Raw genomic sequence first — 16,700 nt, 5'->3', positions numbered from 1 at the left:
GCCACTGCACTCCAGCCTAGATGACAAAGCAAGACTCTGTCTCAAGAAAGAAAGAAAAGAAAGAAAGTTTGCCACTGCACTCCAGCCTGGATGACAAAGTGAGACTCTGACTCAAGAAAGAAAGAAAGAAAAGAAAAAGAAAGGAAAGAAAGTTTGCCACTCCACTCCAGCCTGGATGACAAAGCGAGACTCTGTCTCGAAAGAAAGAAAGGAAAGGGAAAGGGAAAGAAAGAAAGAAAAGGGAAGGGAAAGTGAAGGGAAAGGAAAGGAAGAAACACGCCGAGTACAGTGGCTCATGCCTATAATCCCAGAACTTTGGGAGGCTAAAGCAGGCAGATAATTGAGTTCAGGAGTCTGAGACCAGCCTGGGCAAAGTGGCGAAACCCTGTCTCTCCAAAAAATACAAAAATTAGCCAGGTGTGGTGGTGCATGCTTGTAGTCCCAACTGCGCAGGAGCCTGAAATAGGAGGATCACCTGAACCTGGGGAGGTCAAGGCTGCAGTGAGCTATCACATCACTACAATGTAGCCTGGATGACAAAGTGAGACCCTGTATCAAAAAAAAAATTCTTGTAAGAAAGAAGAAATCAACTAAAACTATAATTTAGATATATTTTAGACCATTTTTAATGTACACACTTGAAATTAATAGTTTTAAATGCCCTTTTGTAACTTGTATGAGAAAAGCCTAGAAGTGTAGTTCCATTAAGTCATAATCAATATTAAAATTTAAGTTCAATAACAAAACCAGCATTAGCATCATTTAATTCAAAAGTTAAAAGTTCTTTCCTTTAGCCTTCTGATTAACCAATATTTTTGTTCATACTCTAGGTGATAGTTAGATGGGTCTTTGTGTTACTATTATTCTTTGAAATAGATATGTAATGCCCTGTTATTTAATTGCTGTATTTTTATTTATTTATTTATTTATTTATTTATTTATTTTATTTCTGAGACGGAGTCTCACTCTGTCATGCAGGCTGGAGTGCAGTGGTGCAATCTCAGCTCACTGCAGCCTCTGCCTCCCGGGTTCAAGTGATTTTCCTGCCTCAGCCTCCCGAGTAGCTGGGACTACAGGTGCATGCCACCATGCCCGGCTAATTTTTGTATTTTTAATAGAGACAGGGTTTCACCATGTTGGCCAGGCTGGTCTTGAACTCCTGACCTCAGGTGATCTACCCGCCTCAGCCTCCCAAAGTGCTGGAATTACAGGTGTGAGCCACTGCGCCCAGCCTAATTGCTGTATTTCAATATTTTAAAATTAGCATTATGTCATCTGAGAGGTCAGCTCAGTGTTTGAACACTATAAATTGTAGTCTTTTGAGTATGTTTCCCTACAGCTTGGAACTGGGGGCTTGGGGGTTGGCTGGTAAGAACACGGGTGAAAGGATTATCCAGTAATGTCCAGGCCCCATTTTCTCCTTTGCACAGGGTAAAGCATCAAGTCGAATATTTGGGTCTGAAAGAGAACATTCGAGTGAGAAGAGCTGGCTATGCCTATCGGCGCATCTTCCAAAAATTCCTACAGAGGTAATGAACTAGTGACTCTGGCCTTTTTTAAAACAGGTTTATTGAGCTATAATTCAAATCTATACAATTCACCCGCTTCAAGTGTACGAGTCAATGGCTTTTAACATATTCACAGAGTTGTGCAACTATCACCACCGTTAATTTTAGGACATTTTCTTACCCTGAAAAGAAATCATGCTTCCCTTTGTTGTCAACCCCCAATTCTTCCCTTGCCTCTGGGCCCAGTCAGTCACTTATCTACCTTCTGTCTATAGATTTGCCTATGCTTTTCATAGCAATGGAATCATATATGTGTCCTCTGTGACTGACTTCTTTCGCTGAACATAAGATTCATCCATGTTGTTGCACTTCCATGCCTCCTTCCTGTTAATTGCAGAATAATATTCCATTGTGTGGATATACCACAGTTTACTTATGCATTCATCAGTTGATAAACATCAGTTGTTTCCACTTCTTGGCTATTATGAATAATGCTGCTATGAAAATCTGTGTACAAGTTTTTATGTGGTCGTATTTCATTTCTTTTGGGTGTATGCTTCAAAGTGCAATTGCTCGGTCATATGGTAACTCTGCATTTAACCTTTGAGAGGAACTGCCTGATTGTTTTCTGAAGTGGCTGCACCACTTTACATTTTGTACCACCAGCAGTATTTGAGGCTTCCAATTTATCTAAATCCTTGCCAACATAAGTTATTTTCTAACCATCCTAGTGAGTGTGGAGTGGTATTTCATGATGGTTTTGATTTGCATTTCCCAGATGGCAAATTATATTGAGGATTTTTTCATGTGCCTATTAGCCATTTGTATTTCCTCTTTAGAGAAATGTCTGTGAGGCCCTTTGCCGTTTTTTAATTGGGTGTTTTGTCTTTTTATCATTGCATTGTAATAACAATTCTTTTACTGTTATTTATTGTAGAATAAATCAGTAGCCATAAGTATTCATTAGGCTCTCTGTTTAGTGTAACACATAAGTTCAAGAATTCTTGATAATTGTGCCACAGGAAGGGCGGAGGTTTAACTTGACTGAATAAATTAACAGTATGAAGACAACTTCAGGAAAATGTTTAACCCACTTAAGACAATAAGCTTAAAATATTTAACCTCAAAAATTTTGTACAATCCATGTATAAATTTAAACTTATTTTTATATATCCCTTAACATGTATTTGGCAGGACCTATACTTAAATTGTTCTTATTTTGTGTTGTTTGTAAAAGGATAAAATGTAGTACCCTTAAAATGTTACATCACTCTAACTTCTCTAATGATTCTGTGGCGTTCCACTGTATTTCTACATCTATTTAATTTCCTTGAAGGAACAGGGAAACAAAAAAGAAGTAAGCCAAAGTTAGTGTTTTATTTATTTATTTAGAGACAAAGTCTTGCTCTATTACTCAGGAGTGCAGTGGTGCAATCATAACTCACTGCATCTTTGAACTCCTGGGCTCAAGCCATTCTCTCCCACCTCAGTCTGCAAGTAGCTAGTACTACAGGCATGCGTCACCATGCCCAGATGACTTTTTACTTTTCGTAGAGACAGGGTCTCGCTATGTTGCCCCAGCTGCTCTCAAGTGATCCTCCCACCTCAACCTCCCAAAATGTTGAGATTATCAGCACGAGCGACCACACCGCGTCAAACTGAGCATTTTAATCAGAAACAATTACATCTTCCTGATATATTATGCAGGGGCTGGATATAATGTTTTTTTTTTTTAATTCAGATTGTATATAACTGAAGAAGAGGTTAATTACTATCTTTGGAATCTAGTATTTCTAATAAGGCAGTTCTTATTTAGGGCTGTTGTTTCTTCTGCTATGAGATTAGGACAGCTGACTCACCACTTAGAGGTTTTAAAAAAGTGCTAATCATTTTGTATAATAAAGCGTCAGAAACTCAGTCCCCCACATTTGAGTTTCCTAATAACCGTGGAGGTGAGTTAGACTAGGAACAAGGTTTACCCTCTTTGTTCTCTGAATTAAAGACGTCAGTACGCCTATAGTGTAAGCAGGACTATGTGAAAGAAATATTTAGGAAGTTGAGAAAAGGTATTTGTAGAGCTTTTGCATCACATAGCACCACCCATTTGCTGACACACAACTGAGATGTTAGTTATGAGACTTCCTTAAACAGATCAGTAACACTAGCTCAGAAAAGGGTTTCTCAACCTCAGACCACTGACATTTTAGGCTGGAAGATTCTTTGCTGCGAAGTCTGTCCTGTGTATTGTGGGATGTTTAGCAGCCTTCTTGGCCTCCACCCACTAGATGCCAGTAGTGTACCTTCCTCTGAGTTGTGACATCCAAAAGTGTATCCAGGCATTGACTAATCTTCCCCCTACAGGGCACAGTCAGTTGAGGAACTTTGGCTTAGATAATCATTTTTAAATTTCATTTATTTATTTATTTTAGAGATAAGATCTCCCTTGGTTGCCCAGGCTGATCTTGAACTCTTGGGCTTAAGCAGTCCTCCTGCCTTAGCCTCCCAAACTGCTGGGATTACAGGCATCAGCTACCATGCCCGGCCCCAAAATACCCTTTTTTAATTAAGAGGGGCCAGGCACGGTGGCTCACGCCTATAATCCCAGCACCTTGGGTGGCCGAGGTGGGCATATCACCTGAGGTCAGGAGTTTGAGACCAGCCTGGCCAACATGGTGAAACCTGTCTCTACTAAAAATACAAAAATTAGCCAGGTGCAGTGGCAGTGGCCTGTAATCCCAGCTGCCTGGGAGGCTGAGGCAGGAGAATCGCTTGAACCAGGGAGATGGAGGTTGCAGTGAGTTGGCATGGCGCCATTGCACTCCAGCCTAGGCGACAGAGCAAGACTCCATCTCAAAAAAAAATTCCACAAAGCAAAGGAAACAATCAACAAAATGAAGAGACAACCCACAAAATGGGAGAAAATCTTTGCAAACCATCCATCTGACAAGGGATTAATAACCAGAATATAGAAGGAGCTCAAACAACTTTGTGGGGAAAAAAATCTAATAATCCAATCAAAAAAATGAGCAAAAGATCTCAAGAGACATTTCTCAAAAAAAAAGACATGCTGATGGCAGACAGGCATATGAAAACGTGTTCAATATCATTGATCATCAGAGAAAGCCAAAATAAAACTACAGTGCGATATCTCACCTCAGTTAAAATGGCTTTTACCCAAAAGACAGGCAATAACAAATGCTGGCGAGAATGTGGAGAAAGGGAACCATCGTATGCTGTTGGTGGGAATGTAAATTAGTATAACTACTATGGGGAACAGTTTGGAAGTTCCTCCAAAAACTAAAAATAGAGCTACCATATGATCCAGCAAGCCCACTCCTAGGTATGGAGCCAAAAGAAAGGAAATCAGGATATCAAAGAGATATGTTCACTCCTATGTTTATGGCAGCACTATTCACAATAGCCAAGATTTGGAAGTAATATGCATCCATCAACAGACAAATGGATAAAGAAAATGTGATACAGGCTGGGTGCAGTGGCTCACGCCTGTAATCCTAGCACTTTGGGAGGTCACGGTAGGCAGATCACTTGAGATCACAAGTTTGAGATCAGTCTGGCCAACGTGGTGAAACCCTGTCTCTACTAAAAATACAAAAATTAGCCAAGTGTGGTGTTCCATGCCTGTAATGCCAGCTACTTGGGAGGCTGAGGCAGGAAAATTGCTTGAACACGGGAGGCAGAGGCTGCAATGAGTGAAGATTGTGCCACTGTACTACATACAACCTAGGCAATGGAGCAAGACTGTGTCTCAAAAAAAAAAAAAAGAAAATGTGTTACACATACACAGTGGCGTACTATTCAGGCATAAAAAATAATGAGATCCAGGCCAGGCGCAGTGGCTCCCACCTGTTATCCCAGCACTTTGGGAGGCCAAGGTCTGTGGATCACTTGAGGTCAGGAGTTTGAGACCAGCCTGGCCAACATGGTGAAACCTCATCTCTACTAAAAATACAAAAATTAGCCAGGTGTGGTGGCGCACACCTGTAATTCCAGATACTCGGGAGGCTGAGGTGGAAGGATTGCTGGAACCCAAGGCGGAGGTTGCAGTGAGCCGAGATTACGCCACTGCCCTCCAGCCTGGGTGACAGAACGAGATTCCATCTCAAAAAAAGAATGAGATCCTGTCATTTGCAACAACACGATGGAATTGGAGATCATTATGTTAAGTGAAACAAGCCAGGCACAGAAAGACAAACATCACATGTTCTCACTTATTTGTGGGAGCTAAAAATTAAAATAATTGAGCTCATCAAGATAGAGAATAAAATGATGGTTATCAGAGGCTGGGAAGGGTAGTGGGGGAAGGGGAAGGGAAGTGCAGATGGTTAATGCATACAAAAAAATAGAAAGAATGAGTAAGACCTAGTGTTTGCTAGCACAACTCGGTGACTGTAGTCAAATATAATTTAATTGTACACTTTAAAACAACTAAAAGAGTATAATTGGATTTCGTATAACACAAAGAATAAATGTTTGAGGAGATGGACACCCCATTTTCCATGATGTGATTATTCCACATTGCATGCCTGTATCAAAACATCTCATGCAAAAAGTAAAAAAGAAAAAAAATCTCATGCAACCTATAAATATATATACCTACTATGTATCCACCCCCCCAAAAAAAACTCATCAGTCCAGGTGCAGTGGCTCATGCCTGTAATCCCAGAACACTGGGAGGCTGAGGCAGGAGGATTACTTGAGCCCAGGAGGTCAAGGCTACAGTGAGTTAGCCTGGGTGACAGAGCAAGACTGTGTCTCAAGAAAACAAGAAAAAAAAACCTGATCAAACCTTTTTTAATCTATTCTGGGTTTTTTTGTTTGTTTTTTGAGAAACCAGTTCTGAAAGACCTCCTTCCTTCTACCTTGTTTTAAAAACCAACCAACCAACCAGACTGACTTCCATAAACAATGCTGAGAGTGCTGCCATCCCAGGAGAGCAGGAAGTCTATGCACTCTTTTTCCCGTCTAAGGCAGGGTTCCCCAACTCCCAGCAGGGGACCAGTACTAGTCTGTGGCCTGTTAGGAACTGGGCCTTACAGCAGGAGGTGAGCAGCGGGCCAGCGAGCATTACCGCCTGAGCCCCACCTCCTGTCAGATCAGCGGTGGCACTAGATTCTCATAGGAGCTCAAACCCTATTGTGAACTGCACATGCGAGGGATCTAGCTTGTGCGCTCCTTTTGAGAATCTAATGCCTGATGACCTGAGGTGGAACAGTTTCATCCCAAAACCATCCCCACAACCCCGTCCATAGAAAAATTATCTTCCATGAATCCTGGTGCCAAAAAGATTGGCTGGTGTAAGGGACCCTGTGATACGTGCATGAGCTGTGAACTGACTCTGTTGATTATCCGGATCTGTCTCGAGTGCCATGCCAGCTTCATGATTCCATGCATGTACTTTACGCTCTGCCGCACTCTGAGTAGGCATTTTGTGAAATTTGTTGTGCCTTTTATGTTGAGGAACTTCCACTGAAATGCTTGTATCCTTGGATGCCTCCCTTCTTAGCTCTCCCACTGTAAGCTTTTCCTTTCAGAACAGACAAATAGCCTTGTCTCTACTGTCAAAAAGTAGGCTCTTTTATTGCTGTCATACTTTTCTTGGTTTGAGAATACTGGGGCTGGGCAAGGTGGCTCAACGCCTATAATCGCAGCACTTTGGGAGGCTGCAGTGGGCAGATCACCTCAGATCAGGAGTTCAGGACCAGCCTGACCAAAATGGTGAAACCCTGCCTCTACTAAAAATACAAAAATTAGCCAGGCATGGTGCTGGGTGCCTGTAGTCCCAGCTACTCAGAAGGCTGAGGCAGGAGAATCGCCTGAACCCAGGAGGCGCAGGTTGCAGTGAACCGAGACTGCGCCACTGCACTCCAGCCTGGGCGACAAGAGTGGAACTCCATCTCAAAAAAAAATAAGAAAAAAGAATACTGGGAGGAGAATCAAAGTTTGGAAAAAAATTATTTTTCTATAAAAAGGACATTTTCAGTCCCCCACACTATATTTCAAAACTGTTATTGAAGCAGTCCACTCAAAAGTGGCTTGAAGTCCCAATATATCAGTGGGCGGGGGTATTTCTCTGGAGAGAACACAATTTTCCATAAGATGCATGAGTCTGGGATCTTGGTCATGCAGAATTCATCCAGAGTCCACCGCCAACTGTCTCATCCTATGATGCTCTACAAGTAATTGAACCATCTCATCACTTTATTTTCTCTAAAGGTGAGAGGAAAGGCTTTGTTCATAAAATTGCTTTCTAGGTGTCCACAGAAAGGCTGCCAAATGAGAAACAGAAAGTAAAAGCCTGAAGGGAAAGGATATATTAATACCCAGCACAACTATCCACATCTGCATGTATTATACACCCTCCCTATATAGGAAGTTCACAGGCCTAAACAGAGCCATGGCTCACAGACTACCCAGAGCATAGTGTTTGCTTAGGAAATATTCTGTGTGTTTAGTGTGTGTTCGTTTCCTCTCTGGAAAATCCTTTATATTTATCAAAACCATCCCTCTTGACTGAATATTGGAGAGCAAAAATCAAAAGATGCCTTAATTCCCCCATGGGTGGGCCCCATGCTCTTGAAGTAAGTCCTGTGCTACTTGAAGCAGTAGTAGGAAGAACCCATTTACACCATCTCCCCACTACAACTTTTATGCCTTCAGAAAGTGTTAAAAAACTGTTAGAAATAGCAGCCATGTTGTGTCTTGGAAAATAAGTTCTCCAGAAAACACCTCTCTGAGCTAGGCAATGTGTATTTCTTTCTGTGGTTGGCAGAAATAAGCCCAAATACAGATTCTGATGCTTAGGAGGAAGAATGTGGTAGAAACATAACAGATTTGCAAAGTTTATCTTGTAGCATGATTTACACTTCCTCACAAGCATGCTTCCTCTGACCTTAGCCTCTCAGAATGTGGGGATGATAAAGGGATGCCTCATCAGCAAAGGCGTTCCACTTCATGGGCAAGAGAGAAGAAGGAATAGGAAGCCCAGGAAAGCACAGAGTGGTAGAGAGCGTCCTCCTGGCTGCCAGGATGTTTGTGTCCTCCGAGGTCAGAAACATCCTTAATCTCAAGTGCCAGCAGCTGGGAGTCCCTGGGGTCCGAGCTGCATTTCCTCTGAGAAGGAAACATGGGATCAGTGATCCAAGAGATAACAAGAGCAGGGAACAGATTTCCAGGCAGAAAGAGGAGCTGGCACAAAGGCCTTGAGAGGAAATATTAGCATATTTGAGTCTTAAACTGAAAATATGTGATGAAAGGAATGTAAGCTATTATTGCCATCTGTCCAAAATTATCACAGGCACCAATTAGGCAGGGGCACCATTGCCCTGTGCAACCTGTTCCCATGAGTATATCCTAGAGAAAGAGAGTGGCCTGGGTACACTTGGTAGGAGAACATGTATTGTTGGTTTATGCCCTGGTCTCCAGTGCGATACCAAAGGATAGGGTGAGGATGTATCAGGCTTCATGGAAGCAAAGGAAGCCCCAGGCAATTCCCATGTATTGCCAAGACCCTCACCACTGGAGGCCTTGTCAGGATAAGGGAGAGAAAGTCTCTCCAAGGTTCATTACCATTAAAAAAAAGAGAGAGAGAGAAACGCAGCATTAATTTTGTAGGAAAAAATGTGAATTGCCATAAAGACCCATTTCTAGTTGCACGATAAATATACTTTAGTTTATAATTTTAGGTTAGATCAAGCCAAGCAAAACTGTACTCTTAGAAGCTTGTCACCTTGAAAGTCTATAGTCTTTTCCTTCTCACTTCTACCCTCCATGAACTTTCTGCCTCACCCAATTAGATTCCTAGCACCTACTCATTTTCACTAACTCCCCCAATCACATCTAGACAGGTTCTGCTATTAGTCATTTATGTGTAGCTTAATTTGTTTTAATTAACATCATTATACCATATATGAATGTTATTCATGCTAATGTGTGACTTCCACTAGGCATTTTCATTTTTAAGCTTTTTATCTCTAATTAGGGAATAGGAGGATTTACCTCTCTAGGAAGTTTATGATATTATCAGGCAAGATGCAGACATTTGAGAGGAGCAGAGAAGGCTCCTAAAATCACCTGAGTCCCAACCAGCTGGCAGGGCTACTCAAGGTTCCCTTCTCCCTTGGCTGTCATAAATCAGTCTAATCCTGACAGTAGTTTCTGGGAACAAAGGAGGGCCCTGGCTTTGCTCAAGGCCTGGGGGCCTATTGCCTGGGCCCTGGATGTGCTCCCACGTGGGCCACGCCCTCCAACTTCACACCCACACATACCATGATGATTCTATCCATATTTGACAAACTAATGTGTTTGTGTCTCCTTGATTGTCACAGGATCTGATATGTCAGATCAGCCTCTGACATAATAGTAATGTTTCCAACATAGGCATGTATAGTAGACTGGATAATCTTTAAAATAAATATTTAAATGTGAGCCAGTCCATGGCTTTTTTACAGTGCCATCATGAAAGAGACAGAGAGGGATTCAAATCCCATCTCTGAGGCTTAATGGCTAAGTAGCCTTGGGCAAGTCATAATTTGCCTCTGTCTCCTACTCTGCAAAATAGAAAACCAACCTGACCAGGTTGCTGTAGGAGTAAGAGGAGATCCTACATCAAAAGCTTCAATCACAGCACCTCATGCAGAGAGAGCACCCATCCGCATTAGCCAGGAATGTTCATTATGACTGCTGTGTGCCAGGCACGGTTTAAGGCTCTGGATGTACAGCAGGAGCCACACAGATGTGGCATCCGGTCTCCTGGAGCTCTCACCTTCATCCAGGAGGCATCAATTAACCAAATAAACACCAGTGTGAATATAACTACCAATTAGAGTACATGCTCTGAAGGAAAAATAGTACTTGCTATGAGAGAAACTAACAAGAGAGCAGTTTTTTATTTTTGGTCCAAGAAGGCCTGTCTGGGAGTGTCACTGAAGGTGAGACACCCAAGCGGGAGCCAGCCGAGTGATGAGTTTGGGGAGCAGCACACCAGCAGAGGGGAGAGCAGGGGCAGAGGCGCCGAGGAAGGAAAGGGCATGGTGGGCATGAAGAAGAGGCCATTCTCGAAGAAATGCAGCAAGCCAAAGTGAGAGTGAAGAGGCGAGGCTGGGGAACAGCCAACGACCAGATCCCAAGGGCCTCGTGACCCAGATACACAGAATTTCAAAGGTGAAAGTTGATACACAGTTGTCATAATAGCTGTTTAGCAGGAGCTTTATAAAGCTCTTTGCATTAAGTGTTAAATGCCCTGAAGAAATCAGGGGAGATGATTATTGAGACAAGACCGTTTGATTTTTGCCTAAAGACCACCCCTGGTGGCCTTCCACAATGCTATTTTCAGACAGTGGTAGAAAGAGTCCGCAGGTTTTCACCAGGGTGTTGACGTGGGAATGCTGGGAAAGGGAAAGAAGCAGGAGGCAGCTCAGGAACGAGCATCCCAGACTTGGGATTTTTGCAGTCATCGCAGTCCACGCCTGAGCCTTCGAACGCTGGTAAACAGATGATCAGTAACTTTGCAGCACTGGGCACCTTCAGAGCGGAGCTCTTGCTGCCTTGCCCGGGTAGAAAACCAGTGCGGTCCCGCCCAAGTCTGATTCTCTTCTCCCCAATGTCCCCACAGGTATGCCATTCTGACCAAAGCCACCTGGCCTTCTTGGCAGGGAGACGAGAAGCAAGGCGTCCTGCACCTGCTGCAGTCGGTCAACATGGACAGCGACCAGTTCCAGCTGGGGAGGAGTAAAGTGTTCATCAAAGCCCCCGAGTCTGTGAGTGCTTGGCTGGCTCTCCACTCTCTTCCCTCCCGCGGGGCCCCCGCCAGCCCTGCTCCACCCCTCAGCTGGCTTCTTTTTCTCATTCTTCGCTTCATGCCATCAATGTTGTCTCCTCAAAGAAGCCTTCCCTCCCTTCCTGGTCTAAGTGGGTCCTTCCCTAAACACCTGCTCTCCATAGCCCATCACTGCCTGGTTCATTTCCTGCAGAGCACTGAGCAGGTAGAAAAAGGGGCATCAGAGAGTGGCTCCTTCCTCACTGACTGTCTCGCTCCTCTCTAGCTGCTACACTCCTTGAGGGCAGGGACTCTTTGTTCCATATGTGTTTATATACCCAAAGCCTCACACAGAAAATGCTCAATAGTTACTTAGTCTCTAAGAGTGTCTAAGCTAAAGAGGGACTTCAGTGTTCCACCCATGGTTAGTTGACACCAAGTCAGTTACACATAGTCTCAGGATTCCTCCTGGAAGGTGCAGCAGAGTGCCCGGTGGGAATTCCCAGGATTGTACCTAGAAGGCCGTGGGGGAGCCTAGAAAGGACTGTGAGGGGGAAAATTGGTGGGAGGAGAAATCTCTGGTTTATAGAACAGAATACTTAACAGTAAGGCATTCATAATACACATTTACAATTCACAAACAGTCTGCTACAGCTTCATTTAGAGACACTTCTTTCTTTCCTGATGAGAGTGTGGTCAGTGAGCCCCATGAATGTCCACAGGAAGTTCTGTTCAGTTCTTCTGCCCAGTTTGCTCGAGGGCTGTGGAATAAAGACATTCATTCCTTTTTAAGCTGGAGAAACTGCTGGAACCGAGGCTCAGCATCATCGTTTCTCAAGGCTCCCTTAACCATCACAAGACCTATTTCAAGAGTCAGTGATGAACTTGGCAGAAATCAGTCATCAGACCAAGGGGAAATCATATGGGAACTCACAGTAAAAAGGGAAGCATTTGACTTCAGGCAGATCCCAGTCTTGCCATTAGTTTTCTTCTCCTCTAAGGTGGGCCCCATAGCCACTGTTTCTGCCTGCCTCATAGGATCAGCCTGAGACTCAGGAATGATAATGGCTATAACTGAATGGCTTTGTGAGACATCAAGATTATTAAATAAATAAGCGGCACACAGAGATGGAACCCATTTATGACACGTTTGTGGTAGCATTTTTCTACTTTGAGTTATTTGTAGCTTCACAAGAATTTTCATTTCCAAATATAAAGTGAAAATGTTGTGTCATTCGCCATTAAGCAACCCACAGAACAGTTCCTGTTCTTTCTAAAATGGGATGGAGTGATTTATCGGTACAATGCAGAACTCCTTGTTTCATACCCGCTGTTACTTTCCAACTTGTGAGGTTTTCATATATAATTAAAACAGCCTCAATATTTGTAATACTTTTTTTTCTGATTCAGTTGCGTTGGAGGGGGTTATATTCAAAATCAAGATTTATTTTTGGCTGTCCTTTTCCTTGCCTTACATTCAATTGTGTTATTACCATTACTTAACTCTCCTTTCCCCCATCTTTGACACATGCACTCACACACGCACACCATCACCTCCGCTCTCTCCCCTGCCCCAAACGCATACATCCCCATCTAGCCCTGACATGCAAATACTTTCACAAAAGTTGGTTCTTAAAATCTGGCTGGGCACAGTGGCTCATGCCTCTAATCTCAACACTTTGGGAGGCTGAGTTGGGAAGATGACTTGAGGCCAGGAGTTCAAGACTGGACAAGTCAGTTAGACCTCATCTCTACAAAAAAAATTAAAATTAGCTGGGTGTGGTGGTACACGCCTGCTGTCCTAGCTACTCAGGAGGCTGAGGTTGGAGGATCACTTGAGCCCAGGAGTTCAAGGTTACAGTGAGCTATGATTGTACCACTGCAGTCCAGCCTGGGCAACAGATCAAGAAAGACCCTTTCTCTAAAAAAAAGAAAAAAAAAAAAAAAGGAAAAAGAAAACCTACCATGTGGTTTCACCTTAATAGTAAATGTTCTGAATATACAAAATTACCTATTTGCTTTAAGAACCCACATCATAGCCGCGCGCAGTGGCTCATGCCTGTAATCCCAGCACTTTGGGGGGCTGAGGCCGGCAGATCACGAGGTCAGGAGATCAAGACCATCCTGGCTAACACGGCGAAACCCCATCTCTACTAAAAATACAAAAAAAATTAGCCGGGTGTGGTGGCGGGCGCCTGTAGTCCCAGCTACTCGGGTGGCTGAGGCAGGAGAATGGCGTGAACCCAGGAGGCAGAGCTTGCAGTGGTCCGAGATCGCGCCACTGCACTCCAGCCTGGGTGACAGAGCAAGACTCTGCCTCAGAAAAAAACAACAACAACAAAAAAAAAAAAAAAAACCCACATCAGACACCATAGGGTTTGTTTTTGTTTTGTTAAATGTATCCATGTCTTTTGGCTTTTCTCATTTAAGGTTGTTTTGTGTGTTTTTCTGTTGTTGTTGTTTGGTTTGGTTTGGTTTTTATTCTCTCCTTATCTGTGTTATCAAGGTTTTTTCTTGAACCTCCCTAATTTCTAACCCCCTGGGCTTTTTAAAAGAAATCTAAAATCCAGCGAATCTTTGAGATAGTCTCTAGGAAGTTGGGAATTGTTTGCCTCTTCATCCTTTCTCTGAGTCACAAGTGTATTTTCTGTGATACGCCCAAAATAGTTCTGGGAAAGAAGAAGGAAACAAGACTTACTCAGAAACCCAATACACAAGATAAGAAATATCAATGGATATTCTTATAACAGGCAACTGCAGGGCTCAGATTTTAAACATTCTGTCCAGTTGCTAATCTGTGCATTCCACTTGGGGTTTAGAAATCTGTCCTTATGCCTATTGTTTACAGCACTGAAGCCAGGGGAATTACGTGGCCCCTCCCCTGGAGGGGAGTTTGAGTTGTTGTTTGGAGTTTGAGTTGTTGTTTCTGCACAGATGGATCTGTGAGAAGGAGAGAAGTTGAGTGGCAGGAGAGGATAGGTCTGGCTCCTAAGCATGCACCCGGATAAACAGAGACAACAAATCAAGCCCAGCTGCCTTCAAACCACATTGGCTTGTTTACTTCTGGAACATTTTTGCAATGACTGTTCATCATCTTTACTTTGGATTTTTATTGGTTGATTTTATTTTTTTCCTAGAGAGTCATGTAAGCCACTCTCAAGGTAAATGAGAAGGTTTCCTACTATTTTACAAGTGGATCAAGTGCAGATTTACAGAGAAAGCTTTGCGTGTCTAAATGAGGAGGAGCCTGGCAGAGCCTGAAAGACCTAGGTTCACTTTCTAGCCCCACCCAGTCTTAGTTCCAATGTTCTCATCTGTAAAATAGAGATGACAGAGTATGCGGCTGATGTAGCTGTGGAGCCATTGAATGAAACTGTGTGGAAATCATCTAGGGTGACTTCTGCCCCATAGTGGGCACTCGGCTCACTACAGCTGTTTGCTGTCACCTTTATCATTCCAAGGCCTGGTTGAGGCGCAGCTGTCAGCATTCATTGGTAAAATGGCCGGACTCTCAAGACCTGCTAGAGGCTGATGTGGTCCCTAAACAGCCCCAGCCTTTCTGGGCAAATGCAAGTCCTCATTAACACACCTCACGTCCAGCTCCAGTCACTGTGGTTATTATCCTCTGCTCCGCTGCTCCTTGGTGAATCCTGAGATTGGTGAATCCTGAGACAGGAAGTCTATATTTTCTTGGAACTGAAAGTAGGGCAGCCCTCCTTCCACAGCAGCACAAGCCCAGCTCCTGCAGAAACTGGAAAATTCTGTTTAGAGGCTGCATGCCGAAATGCCGCGCCAAACAACAGCAACAGCCTCCACCCACTCACTTGATCTGACTTCCTAATAATATACTCTTTGGATCAAGGTGGGGAATAAGTGGAGAAGCATTGAATCGCTCATTCGATTCTCACAGGGACTGTAGCAAGGCAGGACAAGGTCTAACTGAATACACTCAGATTCTCCTATTTCCCATTGTTTTCCATTAAAAGAAAAAAAAGTATAGGTCATTTTATAGTGAGAATAAACAACATGCCACAGTAAGCGTTACACATATTCGTTCATGAATCAGAGAAGCTGCTTCTCGTGTGTCATTGTCTAAACTGAGTGTCCCTGGAATAACAAGAAAAGTGTTGTTCAGGGATTGGGGCTTGGGGCTTGGCTCACATTTGTCTTCTCTCCATTCACAGCTATTTCTTTTAGAAGAGATGAGAGAGAGAAAGTATGATGGGTATGCTCGAGTGATACAGAAATCATGGAGGAAATTCGTGGCCCGGAAGAAATACGTTCAAATGAGAGAAGAAGGTATTTTAGCAATTTTGTTTCATTGATTTTAACAAATCTGAAGAGTAAATTGGAGCTTAAGTGAAGTTTTAAGTTCCATTTTATTTTGCATATAATGTCACGCTAAAAATATTGCATCATTTAGAGTTTCTTTGTATATTTCCACAGTATTTTCCTCCCTTTTCTGACTGAGTTATCCTTCTTCCATCTTGACCCTCTTGGGAATTGTAGCCTCAGACCTCTTATTGAACAAGAAGGAGAGAAGGAGAAACAGTATTAACAGGAACTTTATAGGGGATTATATTGGGATGGAAGAGCACCCAGAACTCCAGCAGTTTGTGGGCAAGAGGGAGAAGATTGATTTCGCAGACACAGTCACCAAGTATGACAGGAGGTTCAAGGTACGTGCTAACTGCCTGCCTGTGAGATCACCAAACAGATTCCTTATTTTTTTAATAACTTGTTATTTTGCTTTTGTTGTTACCAAATCAGAATGTGTTCGTTGTAGAAAAATTTAGAGAAAATACAGTAAACCAAAAGAAAAACAGGCACCTATGCCCAGAAACAATCACTGTTAACATTCTGTGTATATCCATATCTTTCAGAATGTTTTTATGAAAACATACATTTGCGTATTTAGTTTTACAAAAAATGAGATATACATTACATGCTGTTTTATGTCCTGAAGTGGTTTTTTGTTTGTTTGTCTTTTAAATAATGCCAGGGAGAATTTTCGATAGTAATACAGTTAGCAATATAAGTTATTTTACATGGCTGCGTAGTATTCCATTTGACAGATGCTTTATTATTTTTAACCAATTTCTCATGAATCAATTTTTAGTGAGTTTTTCTTTTTTACTATCGTAACTTCAGTGAGCATCTTTTCACACATCTTTGTGTATCTATCTGTCTCCTAATATTTTTAGAAGAAATTGATAGGAGTGAAATCGTTGAATCAAAGGATTCAGAATATCAAGTAATATTGCAGAGTATCCTCATCCATTTTCCCAGAGTGGCTGATAAGTAAGGCTTTTCCAGCCACAGGAGGAACAGTTGATTTTTCACCTCCTCCTTTAGATACCTTTTGATAAAGTCTTGGTCCTAATAGGAAAATCTGAAGCTTCAGAAGCTCATGGACC

The 16,700-nt window shown here is 42.7% G+C and overlaps 1 protein-coding gene across 2 annotated transcripts in view; it reads left to right on the top strand.

Annotated features, from left to right (window-relative positions):
• The window catches only part of MYO1E (myosin IE), a 237,249-nt gene that overhangs the window by 184,053 nt on the left and 36,496 nt on the right, over nt 1-16,700 (top strand). For both annotated transcript variants that reach the window (XR_010109926.1, XM_003827902.7), the window contains exons 18-21: nt 1,431-1,529; nt 11,140-11,284; nt 15,468-15,582; nt 15,793-15,962. Coding sequence is in view for 1 of the 2 variants with exons in the window: in XM_003827902.7 (XP_003827950.1) it covers nt 1,431-1,529; nt 11,140-11,284; nt 15,468-15,582; nt 15,793-15,962 (529 nt within the window). In the remaining variant the exon portion in view is untranslated. The remainder of the gene's footprint in view (nt 1-1,430; nt 1,530-11,139; nt 11,285-15,467; nt 15,583-15,792; nt 15,963-16,700) is intronic.

The sequence above is a fragment of the Pan paniscus genome, chromosome 16, assembly GCF_029289425.2.
Source record: "Pan paniscus chromosome 16, NHGRI_mPanPan1-v2.0_pri, whole genome shotgun sequence".
Lineage (NCBI taxonomy): Eukaryota > Metazoa > Chordata > Mammalia > Primates > Hominidae > Pan > Pan paniscus.
Note: the sequence above shows the minus strand (reverse complement) of the source record. Positions and strands in the feature narration are given on the sequence as shown.